At 41.5% G+C, this 21,537-nt stretch overlaps 2 protein-coding genes across 2 annotated transcripts; both read left to right on the forward strand.

Annotated features, from left to right (window-relative positions):
• The first annotated feature begins 9,978 nt into the window (after positions 1 to 9,978).
• On the forward strand, positions 9,979 to 20,838 carry LOC311369645 (17-beta-hydroxysteroid dehydrogenase type 6-like). The gene is made up of 5 exons (XM_084487865.1): positions 9,979 to 10,112; positions 11,731 to 12,045; positions 13,018 to 13,276; positions 18,403 to 18,566; positions 19,790 to 20,838. The coding sequence occupies exons 2-5, from the start codon at positions 11,733 to 11,735 to the stop codon at positions 20,008 to 20,010; spliced, it is 957 nt and encodes a 318-aa protein (XP_084343991.1). The 5' UTR covers positions 9,979 to 10,112; positions 11,731 to 11,732; the 3' UTR covers positions 20,011 to 20,838.
• Positions 13,285 to 18,395, forward strand: LOC311369647 (E3 SUMO-protein ligase ZBED1-like). The gene is given in 3 exon segments (XM_084487866.1): positions 13,285 to 16,148; positions 16,152 to 16,154; positions 16,157 to 18,395. Coding segments are annotated over 3 exon segments (927 nt in total). The 5' UTR covers positions 13,285 to 15,404; the 3' UTR covers positions 16,337 to 18,395.
• Positions 20,839 to 21,537: the final 699 nt, after the last annotated feature.

Genomic DNA, 21,537 nt, shown 5'->3' on the forward strand with positions numbered 1-21,537 from the left:
GGGAGAGATAGACAGCCCCTTAGCACTAGTATCAGACCACAGCGAAATCATCGGCTTTCTTAGGCCAACACCTAACCTGGAGGCATTAAAACCAAACAAACTACACACTATAATAAAAAGTTTAGTTGGAAGGATTGCAGTGTCGAGACATATCAGAACACCATGAGGTGAAAAACCCATTTAGACACTTCTAGATAACTTCCAGGCAGTAGGAAGCCTTAACATATGACCTGTCAGCCTTGAAATCAAACCTGAAGGTCTCAAACAGTCCAACTAAGAACACAAACAACAAGAACAAAAAGAACAAAAGAAAAAAAGATAGAGACCCAGACAATCACAGTATCCATCCTCATTATTATGAAACCTTAAGACAATACAGAAACACAACAAGGAGAAAAAGTACAAACAGGTTAAGGACCAGATAAACGCAACTGAGGAATCCATAGACTCAAACCATTTCTGGGGAAATTGGATCACACTAAACAAACAAAAACAGGAAGATTTACACATTCAAAATGGAGATGAATGGGTGCACCACTTCTCCAAACTTTGTGGCCTTTTGAAAGAATAAAGAGCAAACACATATACAAGATAAATTACAAAAACTAGAATCAGTAATTAAAGATGATCAGAACCTACTAGACTCTCCAATAACATTAAAATAACTACAGGACAAATTAAAATCCCTCAAACCAAAAAGGCCTGTGGTGTTGATGGTATTCTAAATGAAATGATTAAATATACAGATCTCAAATTTCTAAAACTAAAACTGCTTAACACAATTATCTGGAACCAATGAGTGATAAGCCTACAAAAATGGAGATAGATTAAACCCTAATAACTACCGTGGGGTCTGTGTCAACAGCAACCTCTGTAAAATTCTCTGTATGATTATAAATAGCAGACTCCTTAATTTCCAGTCTGACAATAATGCCTTAAGCAAAAAACAAATCGGCTTCTCACCAAATAATCATAACGGACAAACATATATTCACATTAAGTACCCTCATTGACAACCGCATAAACCAAAACAGTTCATGTACACAAACAACAAATGTGCAGTTAAGTCTAATGCAACAGCAACCGGCGTAACACTAGTAGACACTTAAATCAAATGTTTGCTGTTTGCAGATGACCTGGTACTGCTGTACCCCACCAAAGAAGGCCTACAGCAGCACGTAGATCTTCTGCACAGTTTCTCTGGGCCCTGGCAGTGAACCTTGGTACAACTAAAATAATGATATTTAAAGCAAGACCCAGCCTCCACAAATACACATACACATACACAATCCACCTAGACATGTTTACTCTGGAGCAAACAAAAACGACACCTACCTCGGCATAAACACTTACCTGAGTGTGAATTACCGAGACAAAGCATACAAATCAACTAAATTAAGGTCTGGCTCAAAATCTTTAATGGAGTTATAAAACCAATTGCGCTCTATGGCTGTGAGGCCTGGGGTCCACTCACTAACCAAGACTTGATAAAATGGGACAAACATCAAATTGAAACTCTACATGCAGTATTCTGGAAAGCAGTGGCGATTTCTATAAGACTTCAAGGGAAGCTCAGCTTCCCCTAAAATTAAAAAAATTAAATGGTCAAATATATACTGTTGTGTTAACGTTTCATTGACTAAAAATGCGTTAGAACACATCCATCTCGAAGACGAGTTCGTTCAGAATCAGCTGCTTATCGCAGGTCGACTGACTCGATTTCCTTCTCATACATTCCCGTAGCGTCACATTGCATTTGCCTGTTGAAGCTCAGCGTCCATCCACTTCAATGGGGCTGCATAGAACAGCTTTTTTTAGTGCGTCGAAAGTCGACGGTCATTGGATAATGCTGCGATTATGTCCCTCCCACGGACGCTCAGCGTCTCTGGGGGTGAATGGAGGAGTGGGCTGGCCTGGACGCTGGGCTTCTGCGTGATGATTGGAGGGTCTGCGAGGGTCTGAGTTGCCGTTTGATTGACAGCGATTTTGAACTATAAAAAGTCGCCTGAGCCGTCTTCATTCCTCAGTCCCATCGCGGATTTTGCAATAGAGTCGAAAGACGAACTGCAACCTATTTCTTGATATTTGCTTGGCAAAATTGCTAGACAATTTTCATTGTACATTTCATACACTTATTCACACAATTCCTTGCTTCAGTTTAACATAATTCCCACATTTCCTTGTTCAAGTTTAATATCGTTTTGGTGGTTGGCCCTAACTTTGATTCAGGGAGCCTGAGGTCTGAACTTCAAGTCCTGTATTCAGATCAGGACTTGCAGGGTGACAGGGGAAAGCTGTGGGACTTCTTAGTGTTCCTTAAAGACATGGAGTTGGACAGTGCAATGCCTCAGCTTTACAAACTGTTTTCATTAGTGGCAACAATTAGAGCTACATCTGCAGGTGTAGAAAGGAGCTTCTCCTGTTTAAAGTGGCTCAAGTCCTACATCAGTAACACAATGGTCCAAGGCAGTTTAAGCAGCCTAGCTCTACTGGCCATTGAGAGGACACTGGTCAAGTCAGTGGAAAAGACAGCTAGTTGGTATGACAGAGCATTTCCTTGAAAAGGAACAGAGCATAATTTAAATATATATACATAAATTGACAATTTATATGATGTAGGCTGAAAATGAGCTTCCACTCTTTGAAAGACCAGCAGCCACCACTGCTGAAAAGCTATCCCAAGAGTCCAAAGAAAAGCACAAAATAATGCATGCAGAGAAGAATTAGGACAATATCCAATTATAGTCATTATTAAAATCCAGAAAAGACCGGCAAAAGTATATAACCACCTTAAGGAAAGTGACAGCAACACACTGCACAACAAGGCCCTCACCCACAGAGTTACATGCTGAAAAGACTCCCCTAAGCCAGTTTGTCCTTGGAATCAGTCCAACACACAACAAAAACCACAACAAGAAAAACAAATTAATAAGAAAACTTTAAGAAAACTATTTGGCACATTGGAAAGAATCCACCAAAGATCTGAGTAAATTGGCATGCTACTTGTCCCTTAACAGAGAATACAGTTGCGGAATACCTGACCACCGCGACTGACCCAATACTAAGAAACCTTGCACTTTAACCAGGTACAGATTTAGTTAACAAAGCCTGGCCATCAAGAAGGGATGCCACAGGCAGACCCGGCGCCCAAGAGAAGACAGACTGTGCTCCCACTGCAAACAAAACCAACTGGAAACTGAGCTGCACTTCCTTACTTCCTGCCATTTATACCAAGATATCTGGAAAACACACTTTCCATGGATTACACAGACATGCAAGGACTTTGAAAACACTCCAGAAGACACTGCCAGATCTATTGGGAGAAATAGAACAATGTGCGATCACTGTAGCCAGATTCATTGCCTGATGAGAGAAGGACCTCATAAACATATTCATCCCACTTTCACAACAAGGAAAGCTTGTATATGAAACTTAATATGAAACTGCACTATTTCTGTTCACAATGATTGCACTAATTCACATACACTCCACATTATAAATACAGTGTACAGTGTATCTTTAATTTATCTGTTTATAGGAGGTAAAAGGACTTAGTATTCCTTTTTTACGGTCTTAGTATTCCACATTTGGCTTCTTCAGGGTTGCCAACTCTCACGCATCTGGCGTGACACTCATGCTTTCAGAATCAATCTCACACTCTCATAAACACGCAAGAGATATCACACCAAATAGCCCATCTTTGAAAAAATAATAATCAAATTTTTTCCGTCCATTCACTATTGATCACTCACTACTAGACCACAGAATATACAGGAAACATGCTTGTTTAGATCTATCTATCTATCCATCTATTCTGACCTACTGCATTGACTGCAGTGCAGGCTGATCTACAACATCCTCCGCGCACCTTTCTCTGTCACCACTCCTTTGCGTCTTTTCGTTGCGTGTGAAACACTTTGATTGAAAGACGCACGTTTGGGAAGAAGAAAATAAAGTCTTGGTTAAGGTCTGAGTGCAGAAATAAATGCCTCAAACTAGTGCTGTCATTTTAAAATAACAACGTTACGTTTGTTTGATTGTTTTTTAATGCAATTAATGAGGATACTCCGCTATTTGGTTTCATTTACTTACTCAACACTTAACCTAAAATTACAGCCAGGGTATCAAAATGAACAAGAACATCAAATGTACATTTTTATGTGATTCCCAACATTTGAACAAGAGAGAAAGATGGCAAAAAGATACCTCAAAGAGCTTTAAAGAGAACTTCTCTTAAATGGCATGATCCTCTCCAAAATCTCTTCCAGTCTGTCTCCCTCCCTCCTTCCATGTCTTCTGTCTCTCTGCCTCTCTGTGTGGACTGTGGACCTTGCTGAAATTCAACTAGAAATTGTTAGTTTGGTGTTACTTAAAACAAGTCAATATAGGCATCAGTTTACTGAATCTCTTGGCTTATATTTCTCTACTTATATTTAATCTGTATATACAGATATCTGTAGTCCAAGTAGTAAATCACGTTTGAGCAGGCAGAGGTTGCATGCAGATGAGCAGTCTGTATGGAGAGCAACAATCATCTATCATCTATCGTCTGACGATGATTTGGCTCTTCATTAGCTTTAATATCTGTTGTCTGGTCCTGAAACACCTGCAAAAAATATAAAAAACAATGATCGGTGCACGGAAAGGAAGTCTTTCCTAGATTCTTCTTTATCTTGCTATTAACCATCATATCTTAGTGAAATATGGAATATGCATTCAACTATTCTCGTATCACCAATTTTATTACCCTGGGTCTACAATAAAACTGAAATATAAACCTTGAAATCTTGCTTTGCTATGGCATATGAATCCAAGCCGTTATGTAGTACTCATTTATAGACTGGCAGAAATGTGTACAATATCACGTCTATTCAACGGTAACCATGGACGTCTATTAAAGACTCTTTCTAACATAAAAATACTCATATATATAGTAAATATATATATATATATGTATATATATATATATATATATATATATATATATAAATGTGTATCCTCTTTTCACTGTATAACTGCATTTAATATTAGATCATGTTATAATATGTCTTGCAAGCTGATCCCTTTTCAACATTGACATGAAAGCTTGTCATGGATCTCTTTGAACGAAAGCCCCCTGTAAACAAGGCCCCCTGTAAACAAGGCCCCCTGTAAACAAAAGCCTATATAAGAAATGTACCCCTACATTTCATGGTAATATATAATTATTATCAGCCTGCTATATAAATATAATAATGGTGGAGAAAAGCTTAAGAAGACAAGTCACCACTCCTCTCTAACTGTGGCCTGGAATGGTGCCATAAGGTCTGTTGATTAACTTATTTGTGTTTCCCCACTGGCATAGAGGTCAAGGATCAGGGTGAACTGAGGTTAGTCTAGGGGCAAGGGCAAGCTGGACACTCCATTCTAGTGTCGTAAAACTGTTGCTGAATCATTCCCAATAATTCCTGGGAGGCAAGATGCGGGCCAGGAGGGAAACTAGAAAGATAACAGAGTGTGAACTAGTTAGATATTGTGTGTGCAGGGGATCGATGAATAACAACCTTCTTGATGGACCTGTGACAAGCTCTCCAGTTCTTTGTCAAACCAACTCGGCTTTGTTCTTACTTGTTCGGAACACAGGCACAGGCTCTGAACCTTGACCGAATGTGCACATAAGGTCACGCGCATGTAGTACATGAGGTCACTTCACCAAGACGCTGTGAACAAATGCATATTTGAAAGAATTTTGCTCCAGCATTAAATTAAAAACAAATTAGATCTATCATTAATGTGTTTTTGTACTGAGTGTTGCACAGTAAGCGTAATTAGCAGTAGCAGAGATTAGCTCGCTAGCTGTTCTGGGGAGGGGGGTGGGAAATTATTTGAGGGTTTGAAAATAGGATTTGGTTTATTCATACTGTTCATACTGTTACTTAAGAATAGTTAGTTAGTTAAGAATAGTTGAATACAGGTTATTTATTAAGTATAAGTAGCATAAGTAATTTGAGTCACAGCATGCACTGACAGCGTGACTGACAGTGGAAAACACAGGATTTACTATTTAGAGCAGAGCAATAGTGGGCAGTCTAACTTGTCAGAACCTGCCTGGATATTGATTCAGAGATGGGTTATAGGAAAGACCAAAGACCTCCTCCAAGAGCATTTTGGTAATGAGTTCAAAATCGCCATTGAATATATAGAAAAGGCCCTCTCCTGGTCTCCCATCAACCCTGAGGACTCTAATGCCGCTTTTCCACTGACAGTACCAGCTTTTCAACATTGCGTTTTGCGTTTCCATTGGCAAAAAAAGTACCCGGTACCTAGTACCGGGTACTTTTTTTAGTACTACCTCCGTCGAGGTTCCAAGCGAGCGGAGTAGGTACTTTTGTGTGACGTAAACAGGCTGCTGGCAACTGATTGGCCAGCGGCTGTAAATGGGAATAATCACTCAAAGCTAAGTTGTGTCCGGCGTGGTTGGAGTCCACGAACCCGCTCCAGAGGGGACACTGATCAGTGTTTCCGTGTGTGTCGCTCCTTTCCCGGGGCTAGAGTTAGGCTGTGTGTGGTTGTGTGTGTCCGGCGTGGCTGGAGTCCACGGACCGGCACCCGAGGATCAGCATTTCGCTGTTTCTTTTTAGTGTTGTTCCTTTCCCAGGGCTCGAGTTTTTAAAATGTCTGGTCACCAGGTTGCGATTCAAGCTCCATGGGGATGGAGATCAGAAGTCTATAAGCTACATCCCTACAAACATCCCGCTTCGGTGAACTCTTTACGCATAGTAGCTATAAAAAGCTATAAAAGCTATAAAAGATACAAAATGACTCCATTAATGCAGGCTATGTGTAAAATGCGCCGGCGTTGGCTCAGCCTGGCACCGCCTCTTCCGCTGCGTAGCTAAGATTGGCTGCGGTTGAGTAAGAAAAGTGAACATCGATCCACACTTCGCGGTTTGACCGTTTTGAGAACACCATCCGGGTCCTTTCAGTACACTTATTTTTGCCCCGATCTGAATTGGAAAGCCCTACGTACTCAAACTAAGTATAGTGAGTATGGATATTGGAACACAGCACTGGTCAAGTTCACTGGAAAACAACTATGGATCATAACAGACCTTGTATTTTGCAACATTCAAGATCAAAAAGGTTGCCACACTAGGTCAAAGGAGCCCAGAGTTATCAAATCACAGAGGCCATCAAATTCCCCAGCAACAGCCTTGGAACCAGTCTGGCAAATATCAATGCCAATTCAAACTCACCCCAGCCTCAAGATGGCTATACTCACAAGCTATCACCTCTCATTTAAAAGATCAGCTTCCTAAAATAAAAGGGAATCTGTTATGGGTGACTCATACTAGGGCACATGAGCACAAACTTTACTAGTTTCCCCTTATGCATAGTGTGCAATCAAACCCGCCCAACTGTGCTTCACCAAGGTAAAATGGAAAATGAAAAGGAATAAAATTACGACCAACAGAAGAGTCTGAAACATCAAAGAGCAGTGTGAAGGCTTCTCTGAAAACATGGGAATATTAGGGCCGGTGAAAAGGAGTGTGTATTATCTATTGTGTCTGTTAAAGTGAAATCCAGCAAAGGAAATAAAATAGTGTGTATATATGCATTCCTTGCCAGTGGCCGCTCAGCTATGGTTTGTATTGACAGACTCAAACACCAGTTGTATACCACACCATAGCTCAAGAAAAGATTCAAAGATTCAGCGGCCATATAGTCTCAGGTCTGGAGGTGAGCGAGCTACATGGCAACACATTCACACAGCCCTCCCAGAGGTTTACCCCCAGAAGACCATGCCAAACAAAACAACCCAAACCCGAATGATCTATCTAAGTGTCCATACCTCAAAAATAGAGGGTCAAAGAGTGCAGCAAAGACCTCGCTAGGCTGGGTGGTTAATGGTCCATTAAGAGGATGAAAAGAAAAGGCAACAATAATCATTCAATCTCTGCCAATAGGATTTCATTGTTCAACCTTCAGGAGGTACTGGACTCACAGTACAATACCGAATTCAATGAAAAAACATGTGGAGACACAAAGGAAATGTCTATAGAAGATGGAAAGATTGTTAAAGACTGACGGCCGGATAATCGCCATGTTGCTGAGTAGCGGCTTTCAAACCTTTAAAGAAAGTTCAAAAGGAATGAGGCATTTCATGATGAACACAAGGAATTCCTCACTGATTCCTCAAAGACTGCACTGAGGCAGTGCCACAGGGGATGCTAAGGCGTGAAGATGGGTGTAACACCCCAAGAAAGGAAAGCTCAGGAGTTGTTTTTGACTGTGGTGCATCTTTCACTCAACTCCGAAATTCTTCAATTCTTCCTGACTCAGCCAATCGTCTGATAGAGGTACTCACCAGATTGCGCCAGGAGCCAAACGGATTCATGGGTGGCATTAAAGCAATGTTGTACCAAGTGATGGTTTCTCTCATTCTGCTAAAATCTTCTTATTGCATATTGCACCCGTAAACTGCCATACAGCATGTAATGACCTGTTTTGCGCTTTTATGCAGGGAATCTCAGCCTTGAAGGGGATGGGATCACCTACTTACTTATTATTATATATAATATATATTATTAATATTACACCCTGAAAATGAACACAGTGTTCTAACAAAGCTGTATCTGCACTGGCAAGGTGCACTCCACTGCACTGAATGTGGGTGGGAGGGGTTACCATCTGATAAACCAGAGACATAAGCTTAACACAGTCAGTGAACGAACAGCAACTCGCGAGAAAGAGAGAAACTCAGAGAACGAACGAGATGAACTGAAACGGGAATCAGGTTGGTTCGTTCTTGTTAAAGAGTCCGATTCGTTCGCAAACGACCCATCACTACTCTGCAGCAGGAGATACATGTTTTTGCTTGCTTTTGTTTGGTTTACTTCATCTACTCCAGAACTTTCCAGATCCAATCAGGAAATATCTGCAGAAGTCCCCAACTGGTGGGGAAGGGACACCTTATCTCTACTATATTCAACATAGCACCTTTTAGATACATGTTTTTGAAAAAATATTTGAGCTATATTAGGACTGTCTGACTTTGTTAATAATTGGGTCAAACCTGAATTATAAATATTTCATGAGGAAACCATTTTTATTGAAAAAGTGTATTTTTTTCCTTTTTAATATTATTCTACTTACTTTTAAGTTATTTTGTGCAGCTTTGATAGTGCTTTACATATTTGTCAATGATAGTTTGTTTGAGAAATATTTTTTATTAATTAAAGTAAAAAAAACTATTTTGTCTGAAACCTTTGTGGTGTCTGATGTTTTTGGTCCATATTTTTTAATGAGAATTAGTTGGTGGTGATGAGGCAGTACTGGGGGTCTTCGGTGTGTGGTAGCGACCCTGAGTTTGCCTGTAAAATCAATGCTACTTACGTCCCTGGATGGGGGGCACCATAATGGCTAGAGCCGGCCCTGGTTTTAACGCTCATCCAGAGTCGGGGCGGTGTTACATTATGTACGCAACATCGAACAAGTAGGCCTACAGCATGTGCTCGCTCACAAGACAAATAAACAGCACCAGTTGAGTTGGCCCTTTTGAGGACCAAGTTGTATCAAAGCGTTGCAGCCAACAAAGGATTAATAATAGGCCTATAATATTTGGACTGAGATCGAATTGGTGTCAAAGGGCATGAACGGAGAAGTGCTGTTTTGTGGTGCGTTCAGAGTAGACGAAAAAGTCCGATATCTGCAACGTTGCTGCCACCTGGTGTACACTTTACTCTTTTAAAATAGTAAGTTATTAGTTAGTTTTTTTTTTTAAGTTTCACTCTTCGGAAACATCGAACTCACATTTTTCAAAATAACCTTAACTCATTTAAGGTTCCCACTGCGCCATCGTGGCATATGAACATCAACATACCAATGCCATTTTACTTTCACTCGTATATCTTGATAGAGCGTTTATTCACAGGATACTATCTCGACTCCGGCCACAGGATAGGTGGAAACAAACACGAACCGAGGGGAAGTGCACCGCCCCGTGTGACCTCACCCACTCTACAGAGGACGGAGCGCTGCTCTCCGCCCCACACGTGAAGCTGCCGCAGCTGCGAGCGTTGGCCTTAAATCTCCCTCAGCTTAAAGACTTGGAGCCTTAAATTCACCACAAAGTAAGCATTTTCGTTTCACTGCAACGTCTCTTTCTATTTCTTTTGTGACGGAAGAACGAGACAAAAAAAAGCTGTCCTGAAACTTTAGAATAAACAATGTTTTTTTTTAATTTGTATAATTCAATTGGAACTGCTTTGACAGGATGTAGGCATTGCTGGCGGTCTATATAGTGGCATATCTGTAGCCTACTGTTCCTAGATCTATGGGTGGACGCCTATTAAGACTTTTAAGAATTTGAAACGGTTATTGAACGAGTTGTGAACGTTTTGGCAAAGAGGGGGGGGCGATTCTACATGTTTGGCCAAATGATCAGTAAAGCCTTTCTCAATTCGCTGCATGGTTCAGTTGTCAGTACAGCGCGCTAGAAAACACAGACCCGGATCATTAAATGAAGGAGACAAGTGGAAGAACCAGGACGTTTGTTTACTGAGGAAGTTGGCAGCAGCCAGGCCTGCACTCTTTTACTTATCTACTCCCTACAGCAGGTTGAAAAAAAATAACAGCAGGGTATGAAGTAGGTCTGTGTGTTTTCTGGGACATGTTGAGATGTTTAGAGCCAGCAGGGGCATGACTGACGTTTGACAAACTTTGAAAACATATTGACCATATTGACCAAATACCACAGAAATTCAATGAATTCCTTTCCAGAAAACAACAGTAATTTAGATTAATTTTAAAACATCAAATATTAGGGTTGATTTAATCCATCTTAATTCTACAACCTTGGACTTTGAGTCCAAGGTTGTATAATTGAGCTTGATTTAATTAACCCTGACCTTAAAGGTCTCAAGTCTTAAAAGACTGGAGAACTAATATATAGATCTAGATAGCGAGAGAATATTGTGGCTGGGTAGATATCTCTGGCAAAAACTAAGTTCAGGGTTTTCATGGCAGCTTGCCTTCCTGCACTTGGGAAAGAGATAATATGTCCAAAGGTTCATCACAAAGTAATCTCATTCCTAAATCCATCCCTTGTCCCTCAGGATTCGGTTACTCATTGTCTAGGCAAAGGGTGTTTATATGGCTTATGTGGTATAGCATAGATTCCATATATGTTTGTGCAGATTTCATACACACAGCAGGTATGCAAGAAACAATTGTGTAAGTTATGTAACACATCTTCCCCAGTAGAGCTTTATGTCTAGCTATGTCCTATCTTCATGGACCATGTATATATTTTAACATTGTGTGCAAAGTTGGTTTTGTTTGTTTGTTTTGTGTCTGTTGCGTTTTCCCCTCAAAATAATATTTTTTTAACGAATGCAACAAATTTGATTGAAAGGTGACCTATTATACTAACAGCTGTGAGTGTGATCAGCCATTACAAGCCGTTTAGAAAATATTTGTCTTCTGAAATCACAAGTGGGAGTGTCCACCTAGCTGTATGACGGATAGATGAGCAACGTTTGCTACAGTCCACTTGGTAGGCCGTTAGACTGATCACTGATCACAGCACACATCTAGATGGACACTTGTGATGTCAGAAAAGAGGCCAATTTTCAAAACGGCTTGTAATGGCTAATCACCTTTCAAAAATCAACCACCAAAAAAAAAAAGAAGCAAATTTTGTGTTACAAAACTGTGTGTCCGACCTCCCCTTCTCTCTTGGCGGTTCAGTCATGTACCTGTACGTCCTGGGCGCGGTCGTCGTCTACTTCCTGTACCGCTGGCTGCGGGAGATGGCCCGCGTTGGCGACAAGGCCGCCAAGCACGTGTACATCACGGGCTGCGACTCGGGCTTCGGGAACATGCTGGCGGGCCACCTGGACTCGCTGGGCTTCAGCGTGATCGCCGGCTGCTTCACGGAGAAGGGCGAGGAGGAGCTGCGGAAGCGCTGCTCCTCCCGGATGACCACCGCCCACCTCAACGTCCGCAGCCAGGAGAGCATCGCCAAGGTGGCGGCCATGATCAAGGCCACGGTCGGAGAGCGCGGTGTGTTCTAGATCCTTTTTCTGTTTGCATTTTTATACTTTATTATCCACCTTATCGTTATTTTTCCCATGATTCATAGTGGCCCGCCGGTTTTCCATATCCGGTCGAGTGCTGTTTACGTAGCGGCTAGCAGATTTGCACCGCTAGCGCGTATCTTGAAGGCTACGGCAATAGCTTTAAAAGTTCTATATTACATCAGGTGAAAATGGCAAATTGAGCCCGAACTCATCTCACTAAAGTACTACCAGCTACGTATTCTCCCTCCTCCCTCCACCCGGAAATGGGTAACCGCACTGGTTGTCATGGCGGCGCGCATTGTTTAGCCTGGAATAAGGTGGATAGAGTGAGATAGAGAGGAAGGGATGGAGTGGAGTACATGCAGCAAATGATTTGAACCCGGGTCGCTGCAATCAGGACTGAGCCTGTATGGTACGTGCTCTATCCGGTGAGTCACCGGGGTGCCTCCCTGTTGTAGTTTCTGTACGTGGCTTGCAGGAAAACCCGGCCCCAGGGCTAACTGTGGTGTACAGAGTCAATGTTAAAGGTGACATATTCTACCACCAGGTGTGAGTGTGATTAGCCGTTACCAGCCGTTTTGAAAGTCGGCCTCTTCTGACATCACAAGTGGGCGTGTCCACCTAGATGTGTGTTTGATGGATCAGTCTACCAGCCTGCCCAGTGGACCGTAGCAAACATTGCTCATCTATTCGTCATACATCTAGATGGGCACGCCCACTTGTGATTGTCAGAAGAGGCACATTTTCAACACTCAAACCTGGTGGTATAATATGTCACCTTTAATCATTTAACCTTCATCATCTTGTCCATTGGAAACACATTTTTGAATACTTCAAGAGTCTAGATCCTAATGTTCCACGAAATAAAAACCCAAGCACATAAATTAGAATTTTCTGGAATTCGGACCACTTGTTTTTAGTCAACATTTGTGTGTGTGTGTTTTGTGTTCCTCAGGCCTGTGGGCGGTGGTGAACAATGCGGGGGTGGCCACGCCCTCTGCGCCCTGGGATTGGCTGACCTTCGAGGACTACAAGGGCATGATGGAGGTCAACATAGACGGGGTGGTCGCCGTGACGCTCAGCGTGCTGCCGCTCATCAAGAAGTCCCGGGGGAGGGTGGTGAACGTGGCCAGCGTGTTCGGCCGAGTCAGTGCGTGTCCCGGCGCCTACTGCATCTCCAAGTACGCCGTGGAGTCCTTCACCGACAGCCTCAGGTTAGAGCATAGCAGCCGCCACAAAATAGAGAGTTCACAAAGTCTGTTTTTTCCCCCGAAGTTTCCGAAGTCGTTAATCTTTTGATGATTCTCATTAGCAATTCAGTTTTGTTTAATCATGTTCGTTTCAATGTTTTGATTCCTCGAAGCAATTATGTTTGTGAGCCAGATTTTCTTCTCTTGTTAGCAAATTGACATTTCTGATTGTTGATTTAGTTATTTCCCATTGACAACAGTTTACTACTGCTGGCAGAGGTCCCTGCCTCCAGCCACATGATTGATCTGAACAATTTCAGCTTGTCTGCCAACAGACTCTAGGTGTGAATCTATAATAGATTCATTAAATATTAATGAGATTCATGAGACTAGAAACGGGATCACACCCACTTAACAAGCATTGTTTCAATAACTCACAAATGGTCTCATCAGGATCAAATCAAATAACATCTCTTAACATTTGTGGCAGTTATTTTATATTTTTACCTTTAACCCCTAGCTGCTCCCTAATGACATGGACTCGAGCTAAACTATATCACCGTTACACATAACATTTTTACAGGCACATATATTTTCACAAAACCTTTAATAAACCTTGTCTAAAAAGTCTAAAACTAAATACCAGGAATAAACCTGTGTTAGAATTTTTTGTTTTTTCAATGACACCAGGGGTGTAGTGGGTGGGGGACGCTGTCCGCCCACTTTTTTTAGCACGAAAATATATATATATATTTATTTTTTGCCCGTTTGTTTTCACTATCCAGCGCCGTCGGCTCAGTTTGCGTTTATTGTTGGACTTTCATTGTGTTTTGGTATATAGCTATTTTTTTTACTAATATACGTATAACCTTCGACAAAGTTTTGTATTTATAGACAATGTGTTTGTCGTGACTGCAGGCCTAGCCTGTCTGTAAACTGGTGGTAGCGTGGCGATTAGGGCTGCAACAACGAATCGATAAAAATCGATTACTAAAAGCGCTGGCAACGAATTTAGTCATCGATTTGTTGAGTCGCGCGATTATTAATACGTCACTCATAGACGCGGAAATGTCTACAGAAGCCGACGCCGACAAGTCCATGCTTCATGCGCGCCCACACTGAGCCTTCCGCGCGCTATGTGCGGGACCACAACTTGTATTTTTTGACATGAAACATGGTGGAGGCGGGGAAAACGGTTCAACCGAAATCCTCCAAAGTGTGGGAGTACTTTACAATTCATAACGCTAAAAAGTGTGTTAGTTGCAATCTTTGCAATGCTGAAATGGCGTGGCATGGAAGCACCACGGTGATGATACAGCAGCTAAAAAGAAAACATGTCGGAGTAATCCGTGACGAGGAAGGGGGCTCGACAGCAGGGTAAGTCAATGCGAAATCTCACATTTATTCCGTTTTCAAGTAAGGACATGCAACATTAGTCTCTCCTGTTTCTCGTTTGGTGTTTTAATTTATTCATTATCCAGCTTTACAAGCATGAAAAGTTTATTAAACTAACATAAGCGTTAGCTGGTTAATGACTGTGTGTGTGTGTGTTACAGCTTAAGCTGTAATTTATTAAAAACGATCTTACTTATCATACTACAATGATGTAATAATTTAATTATTAGTGGAAAATTTCTGTAGTAAGCCGGGTGGGATTCAAAAATACACTGCAAAATCAACATATTACATCTACTTAAATTAGTGTAAATAAGTAAATTTTTACTTAAACCTGCATGAGTGAAAATTAATAAATATTATAAAAATTTGTCTTGGCTGTAATTGATATTTGGGTTACTTACTTGCCTTAATGTAACAGTAATTCATAACTAAAACAACGAGGCATATTAAATGTAAATTGTGCTGTTTTACATACTTGTATTATCTTTGTCATTGCAGGAAAAAAACAAGCAACTATGAGCTATGGCTTCTGGTTGGAACAACATCATGTACACCACAGCAAGCATCTGTCTTGACAGAAAGCATCCTTAACATGCTAGTCACTGACATGAGGCCTCTGTCAATGGTCAAAGATGACTGCTTCAGGACCATGATTCACACCTTGGGGGTTACAAGATGTCTCGTGGAACATAAAAAAAAAAAGAAAAAAAAAAGTGAGCTAGCCAGCGGTAAGCTACGAGCAAAACAACAACAGATGGCCAAACCTGAGCACAGCCTTGTTCAAGATGTAAGCACAAGGTGGAACAGCACCTTTTATATGGTCAGTCGACTGATTGAGCAAAGATGGCCTGTAACAGCAACACTATCTGACATCTCTGTCACACAGAAAGGAAAAAGGTACCTTGATTTGAAACCAGAACAGTGGATCCTGCTAGAAGAACTTTTAAAAACCCTCAAGCCTTTTGAATGTGCCACTGTGTTCATGAGTGCAGAGAAATACACAACAATACCTGCAATACCCCCACTTGTGAAGGGGCTACTGAAGTGCTGCCTACGAGTCGGGCCCGTTGCAGGCTTTTCAACTCACTGCTACCAAGCAGCTACAGGATGGCGATGGAAAAGGGAGACTTCCTTTTCACACATGGCAGCAAACACAGTGATTCTTGCATCAGCATTTGACCCCAGGTTTAGGAAACTGAAGTTTCTTTCCCCTGAAGAAATCCTTTGTGTTCAAACCAAATTGCAAAGACTGGCGCTTGGAGAGATGGAGATGAATGTGCAGCAGCCCGTCACTTCCAACGATACAGCTTCTGCATCAACATCTCCTGCCACTCTAATTGATTCACTCCTTGGTTCCAGCAGTGAAGAAGGGGATGGAGCAAGCGAAGATAATGATGTCCACACCCAAGTAGGGGAAGAAGTCCTCAGATACTTTGGAGAAAAGAAACTTGCTAAGGAAGAAAACCCATTGCAGTGGTGGAAGAATAACAAGGACAAATAACAAGGACGATATTGGCCAGGCTATCCAAGTCCTACTTATGCATCCCTGGCACCTCGACACCATCAGAGCAGCTGTTCTCTGCAGCAGGCAACATAGCTTCCAAGAAGAGAGCCAGCCTTAGCCAGGAGCATGTAGACATGCTTACATTTTTGCATTGCAATGCAAAGTTCCTGACAAACGGTTAAGTGAACAGTCAGTTTGTGTGTGTGTGTTAGAGCACCAAGCAAGACCGCTTTAATGTCAATGTTAATGTTGAAAGTGTGGACAGATTGGTCATTTGCATTTTTCTTTCTTTTTTTAAAATCATTTATTTATTGTTCAAACAGATCAGGACACTTGAAAACAACTGACAACCTAATTTTGTGCACTTTATAAAAGAAAGGAGTCTTTTAATTTTTGTAGATATATACATAAATGTATATCATACATTGTATGTTTTTTTTGTGTTATTCCAGTTATGTTTTAATATTTTTTTTAGGCGAGGCAAGGCAACTTTATTTATGTAGCACTTTTCATACACAAGGCAGACTCAAAGTGCTTCACATATAAACATTGAATAGAATATCTTTATTTGTCATTGTCACATGTACAACGAAATTCAAAGTGCTCTCTAGTCGGTGCAACATTTAACATTTATGAGTATAAAAAAATATATAATTTAAAATACTAGTGTTACTAGTTTAAATAACATATAGCAGCATACATAAACACACATTTGTACATACCCAGTCACACATAAGAAAAACAGTATGAACACACAGTCAGAACAAACAACAGTCTGCACATATCTCAGGCGTATTGGTGTATATTATCGCGTTTTTCCAGTATTGAGGGTGGTTATTGCAGTTGGATAAAAGCTGTGTTTAAGTCTGTTTGTCCTTGTGTTAAATGATCTGTACCTTCTGCCTGAGGGCAACAGTTCAAACATTGAGTGACCGGGATGGTGTGTGTCCTTAATAATGTTCTGAGCTTTTTTGAGACAGCGGGAACTGTGTAGTTCTTCCAGTGTGGGGAGAGGGCAGCCAACAGTCTTTTGGGCGTTGTCCTACAATAAAAGAAAATAGATAAGTAAAAAGTAAAATAGATAGAAAATAAAGGCAAAGTTTAAATTCAGAAACATTTAGAAAGGCAAAGTAAAAAAAAATGCATTTTAGAAAGTGCAAAAATAAAGGCAAAGTTAGTAATAAAATAAAAAACAGAAGCATTGTAGATTTAGGATTTAGCAGAAAGCTAAAAAACAAACAAAAGTCTTCAGTCTTGTTTTAAAAGCTGTCAGAGTTGGGGCAAGTCTTAAATCCTCAGGGAATTTATTCCAGCTATTTGTTGCATAGTAACTAAATGTTGACTCTGGGGATAATTAACAGATTGGTCTCAGAGGATCTTAGTGGCCTAGAAGGCTTATGTAGTGGAAGCATATCAGTTAAATATTTTGGCCCTAAACCATGTAGGGATTTATAGGTTAGCTAGGTTTTCTATGATGCAATGATATTCATTTCATTTGCACAAACATGGACTGGAACAGAGCTAGGCCCACACGATTTCAACTTAAAAACCTGTTAGTTGAATCTCCTGCTTTCCTCCCTCATGTCTTGTTCGATACAGCATCCACTAAATTAAAGAAAAGTTGCTTGTTTTGTAGCCTATGTTTTATTGCAATTGCATAAACACTAATTGTTGAATATGCATATACAGGCTATTTAATTGCTTAATAGCCTATTACAAAAGAAGCTTAATAGCTTATTACAAAAAAATGGCCCCTGACGGCTATCCACACCTAGCTCAATCGTAGATTGCGTGTTGGTCTGGGGAAGCTGCTCTCATTTTCTTCAGCTCAAGAGGCCAGCTCGTGATCAACAGACAGAGTTAAATTGACTGTGTACACAATTGGCTGCTTGCCGTCGCTTCCCTGTCGTCATTGTGTTAAACCAGCCAATAGCGCGCCAGGGGGAAAAGCCAGCTTGGTGATCGGCTCCCGCAAAAACAAATCGAAATTAGAAAGAAATGTATTGCTCTTCTCCAGACCCTTCTGCAGGGCGAACTCAAATCGGCCCTTTACAAAGAAAAGGTTGCCGACCCCTGATCTAGACAAAACAAGTAAAAATATCAAAGGCATACACAGACCTATCCCGGGTCCGATACCGCTTCAATGGCTCCTTGTGAGTCCACATAAATCTCCAGACAGATTTCCCTCCTCTTTCCTTGGTGCTGTGTTCAGAATGCTAAAGGGGTTGGATGACTCTTGTTTGTCTAGAATCAGCATGATACCGTTCGGGGTGAAGGTGTGCGCCATCGAGCCAGGCTTCTTCAAGACGGCCGTCACCGCCTACGAGGCGCACTGGCAGAGCAACCAGAGGATTTGGGAGAAGATGCCCCAGGCGGTTCGAGACGATTACGGACACGACTATCTGCAGAAAGGTAAACAAAGTTAAAGATCTACTACACACCCCCGAGAAGTTGTAAACATTGCGGGTAGCCGGGAGGCGCCACTTCTGCATTTCAGCACCGCCCACTGCACTGACGTCACACTGTTACGGAAGTAAAGGTTGAGCGCAAACAAGCTGTTTCATGCACTTATTGAGGGGCGTTCTCGGTGGGCTCGAATACTCCCCCTGGCCCCCTGTCATATAGCAGTCTAAAGCAAAGGGAAAAGTTGCAAAAGCGGGATTTCACCCCTTTAAGCAAAAAAGGTAAACAACTTCTGCTAAATGCCCTGAATGTGAATATAAACACTGTTCCCATGCCCCCCCTACTTTACTCTGAGCCTCAAGACGTGCCGCATAGTTAACTAAACATTCATTCTCATTACCATATGAGAAAAAGGGAGATTATAAACTCTTCTCTGTGTATATTGGAATAAACCACAGTGGTGGTGTTCATTTCCAATAACTGAAGACGCCAGGGTGGTCCTCCGTTTACACCACAGCTACCAACCCTGAATAGATATTACTAACTTTCATCCGTGAAGTGATTGGTTTTCCATCGACTTAATGTGCTGAAATTGTAATATTCTTCCAGGGGGCTTTGAGCATATCATTTTGCCGTTGTCAAGGAAACATCTAGTCGAAAGATGTATTGGATCTGGCTTTCTAGCACGTTGATTCAGAACTGTCGAAAGGCAGTCTCTTGTACAGAAAATAGTGACGCACACCAGTGGAATCAAGAATGCTGTGGTATAAACCTACGTAGTCATCCAACAAGAGCCTGAGGGCCAATATGTTGGAAGCTTGGAGACTTGATGTGAGAATACATTCATGTAAATATCAATCTACACTTTTGTGAATGTCATTTTTGTGACTTCTCATTCAGGACACAGGGTGTGTGAATATTATCTGAGTGAAAATGTCACATCTTCAAGCTCTTGTCTGTTTATTTTTTCTGGTTGTGTGTGTGTGTGTGTGTGTGTGTGTGTGTGTGTGTGTGTGTGTGTGTGTGTGTGTGTGTGTGTGTGTGTGTGTGTGTGTGTGTGTGTGTGTGTGTGTGTGTGTGTGTGTGTGTGTGTGTGTGTGTGTGTGTGTGTGTACATTGGATTCAAGTGGAAAATGTATGGTTCACATACCAGGTCTCATTGTGCACTTTCATACAAGGGAGGCGGTAAGACATGCACTGAAGTACCCTCCTCCTTCTTTATGTTTCTTCAGTGGAGCCAATAATCAAGAGTGTCCCCACAATGGCCGACGCGGACCTGATGAAGGTGGTGCACTGCATGGAGCACGCCGTCGCAGGGGTGTCACCGCGGAAACGCTACTCGCCAGGATGGGACGCCAAGCTGTTCTGGCTGCCGCTGTCATACATGCCGAGCTGCCTCATCGACTACTTGCTCACCGTCTCAGCCGTTCCCCCGGCGAAGGCGGTCAAATAAGGGCGCCGAATTGCAAACCGGAAACCGTCGCAAATCACCAACTCTGCTACGAAGGCATTCCAACTGTCTTGGGAGAACTCATGATTTTGACATCGCAAACGATTTTCCAACTGGAGCAAACAATGCCCTTTTTATATTTGTAGAATAAAACTCTTATTTTAACGCAATTAATACAAATTGACGCATTAACGCATTCTTTTTTTTTACTTTGACTTTGAAAGGTTTTGCCCACGGAATGTCAACATTCATATCAGAAATCATTTTTGGTTTTAGTTCCACTTACTTTACATTCACTTACACTTGCAGTAAGTGACTGCCTGCTACAACTGCTGTGAGCAACAGCCTGTATACGATTCCCAAATCTGTGGTGTTCCGTTAGTTTCATATTAAACCCACACTTAGTGAGTCAATAGAACTCCCTCATGATCACTTGGTCTAGTTTTTGCTTATTAAGTACATTTGGTATGAATGATAGTGTCATTCCATTTGAGAAACTCATTTAACTTCAATTGGAGTGGATTTAAAATAGAATTTTAAAAGTGTGATTAATCGCAAGTTAACTCACCAATACTATGCGATTAATCGTGATTAAGAAAATGTATCATTGCCCAGCCCTAGTTTCATCTAATCAAGTGCACTTTTTTGCCTATACAAGAATTTACTTGGTGATTTTGTAGTTGAATGGTTTCAGTGCAATCGCATTGCAAACTAGAGGCGACTTAGTCAGCAAAGTCCAGGGCAAATCAATATCATAAAGATAGCAGAAAGCCCACTCTTTGGCAGGATTATCAGTGTTTAGCGATGATGAAATAAAGCTGTGAACATTTATTTCCCACAAAGGGTTCAAGGCTTTTGCTTGCAAATCATTGGAGAGTTGGTTCTGGGTTCAAAACCCAATGTTTACCTATAGGCATCCTTGAGTAAGGGCGTATTTACACCAGGAATGTCCTAAATTCACTCTTTGGTCGGGACCAAAATACAATGTTTACTTTTTGGTTTGGTGCGGTTCCTTTTCACATTTTTGCAACAGTCCAAGAATTCGACAAGAAACCCACGTGTGCAAAGATCGTTCAATCATTGGACAAAAAGGTATGGGCAGGGTAAAGTGTTAAACAAAAGGGGGGGGGGGGGGGGGAGCACCGGTGAAAGTAAACAATCATGTATATCCAGTGTGATATATATTGATCTGTGGACCAGTCAAACTCCTCCCTTATCCTGGTACTGAATGTGTTAAATGCATCAGCATTTTTATGTATTTTCCAGCATACTTTGTGCTTTTGTCAGACCGTCGGGCTCAACATGGAGCAGAATGTATATTGGATATCGGACCCAAATATCAAACAAAACAAACAATAATTCCCATAATGCGTGCGGCTGAGCGGGTGCTTGTTATGTCCAATGAGGCTGGGTCTTGGTCTGACTGTTTGGTGGTTTGTCTTCACATCAGCCCAAATGGTCCGCACCAGTGATCTTGTTTGGTTCGAACCAAACAAGGCAGGTATGAATATGCCCAGATTCCCTAACCTA

The sequence above is a fragment of the Micromesistius poutassou genome, assembly GCF_964030765.1.
Source record: "Micromesistius poutassou genome assembly, chromosome: 24".
NCBI classification, from domain to species: domain Eukaryota; kingdom Metazoa; phylum Chordata; class Actinopteri; order Gadiformes; family Gadidae; genus Micromesistius; species Micromesistius poutassou.

What these genes read in the sequence shown, in the direction of transcription:
- LOC311369645 (XM_084487865.1), top strand. Translation starts at nt 11,733, where the DNA reads ATGTACCTGTACGTCCTGGGCGCGGTCGTCGTCTACTTCCTGTACCGC. An exon ending in TCCTTCACCGACAGCCTCAG is followed by an intron (nt 13,277 to 18,402) that starts GTTAGAGCATAG and finishes TTGTTTGTCTAG; the next exon opens with AATCAGCATGATACCGTTCG. An exon ending in ACACGACTATCTGCAGAAAG is followed by an intron (nt 18,567 to 19,789) that starts GTAAACAAAGTT and finishes ATGTTTCTTCAG; the next exon opens with TGGAGCCAATAATCAAGAGT.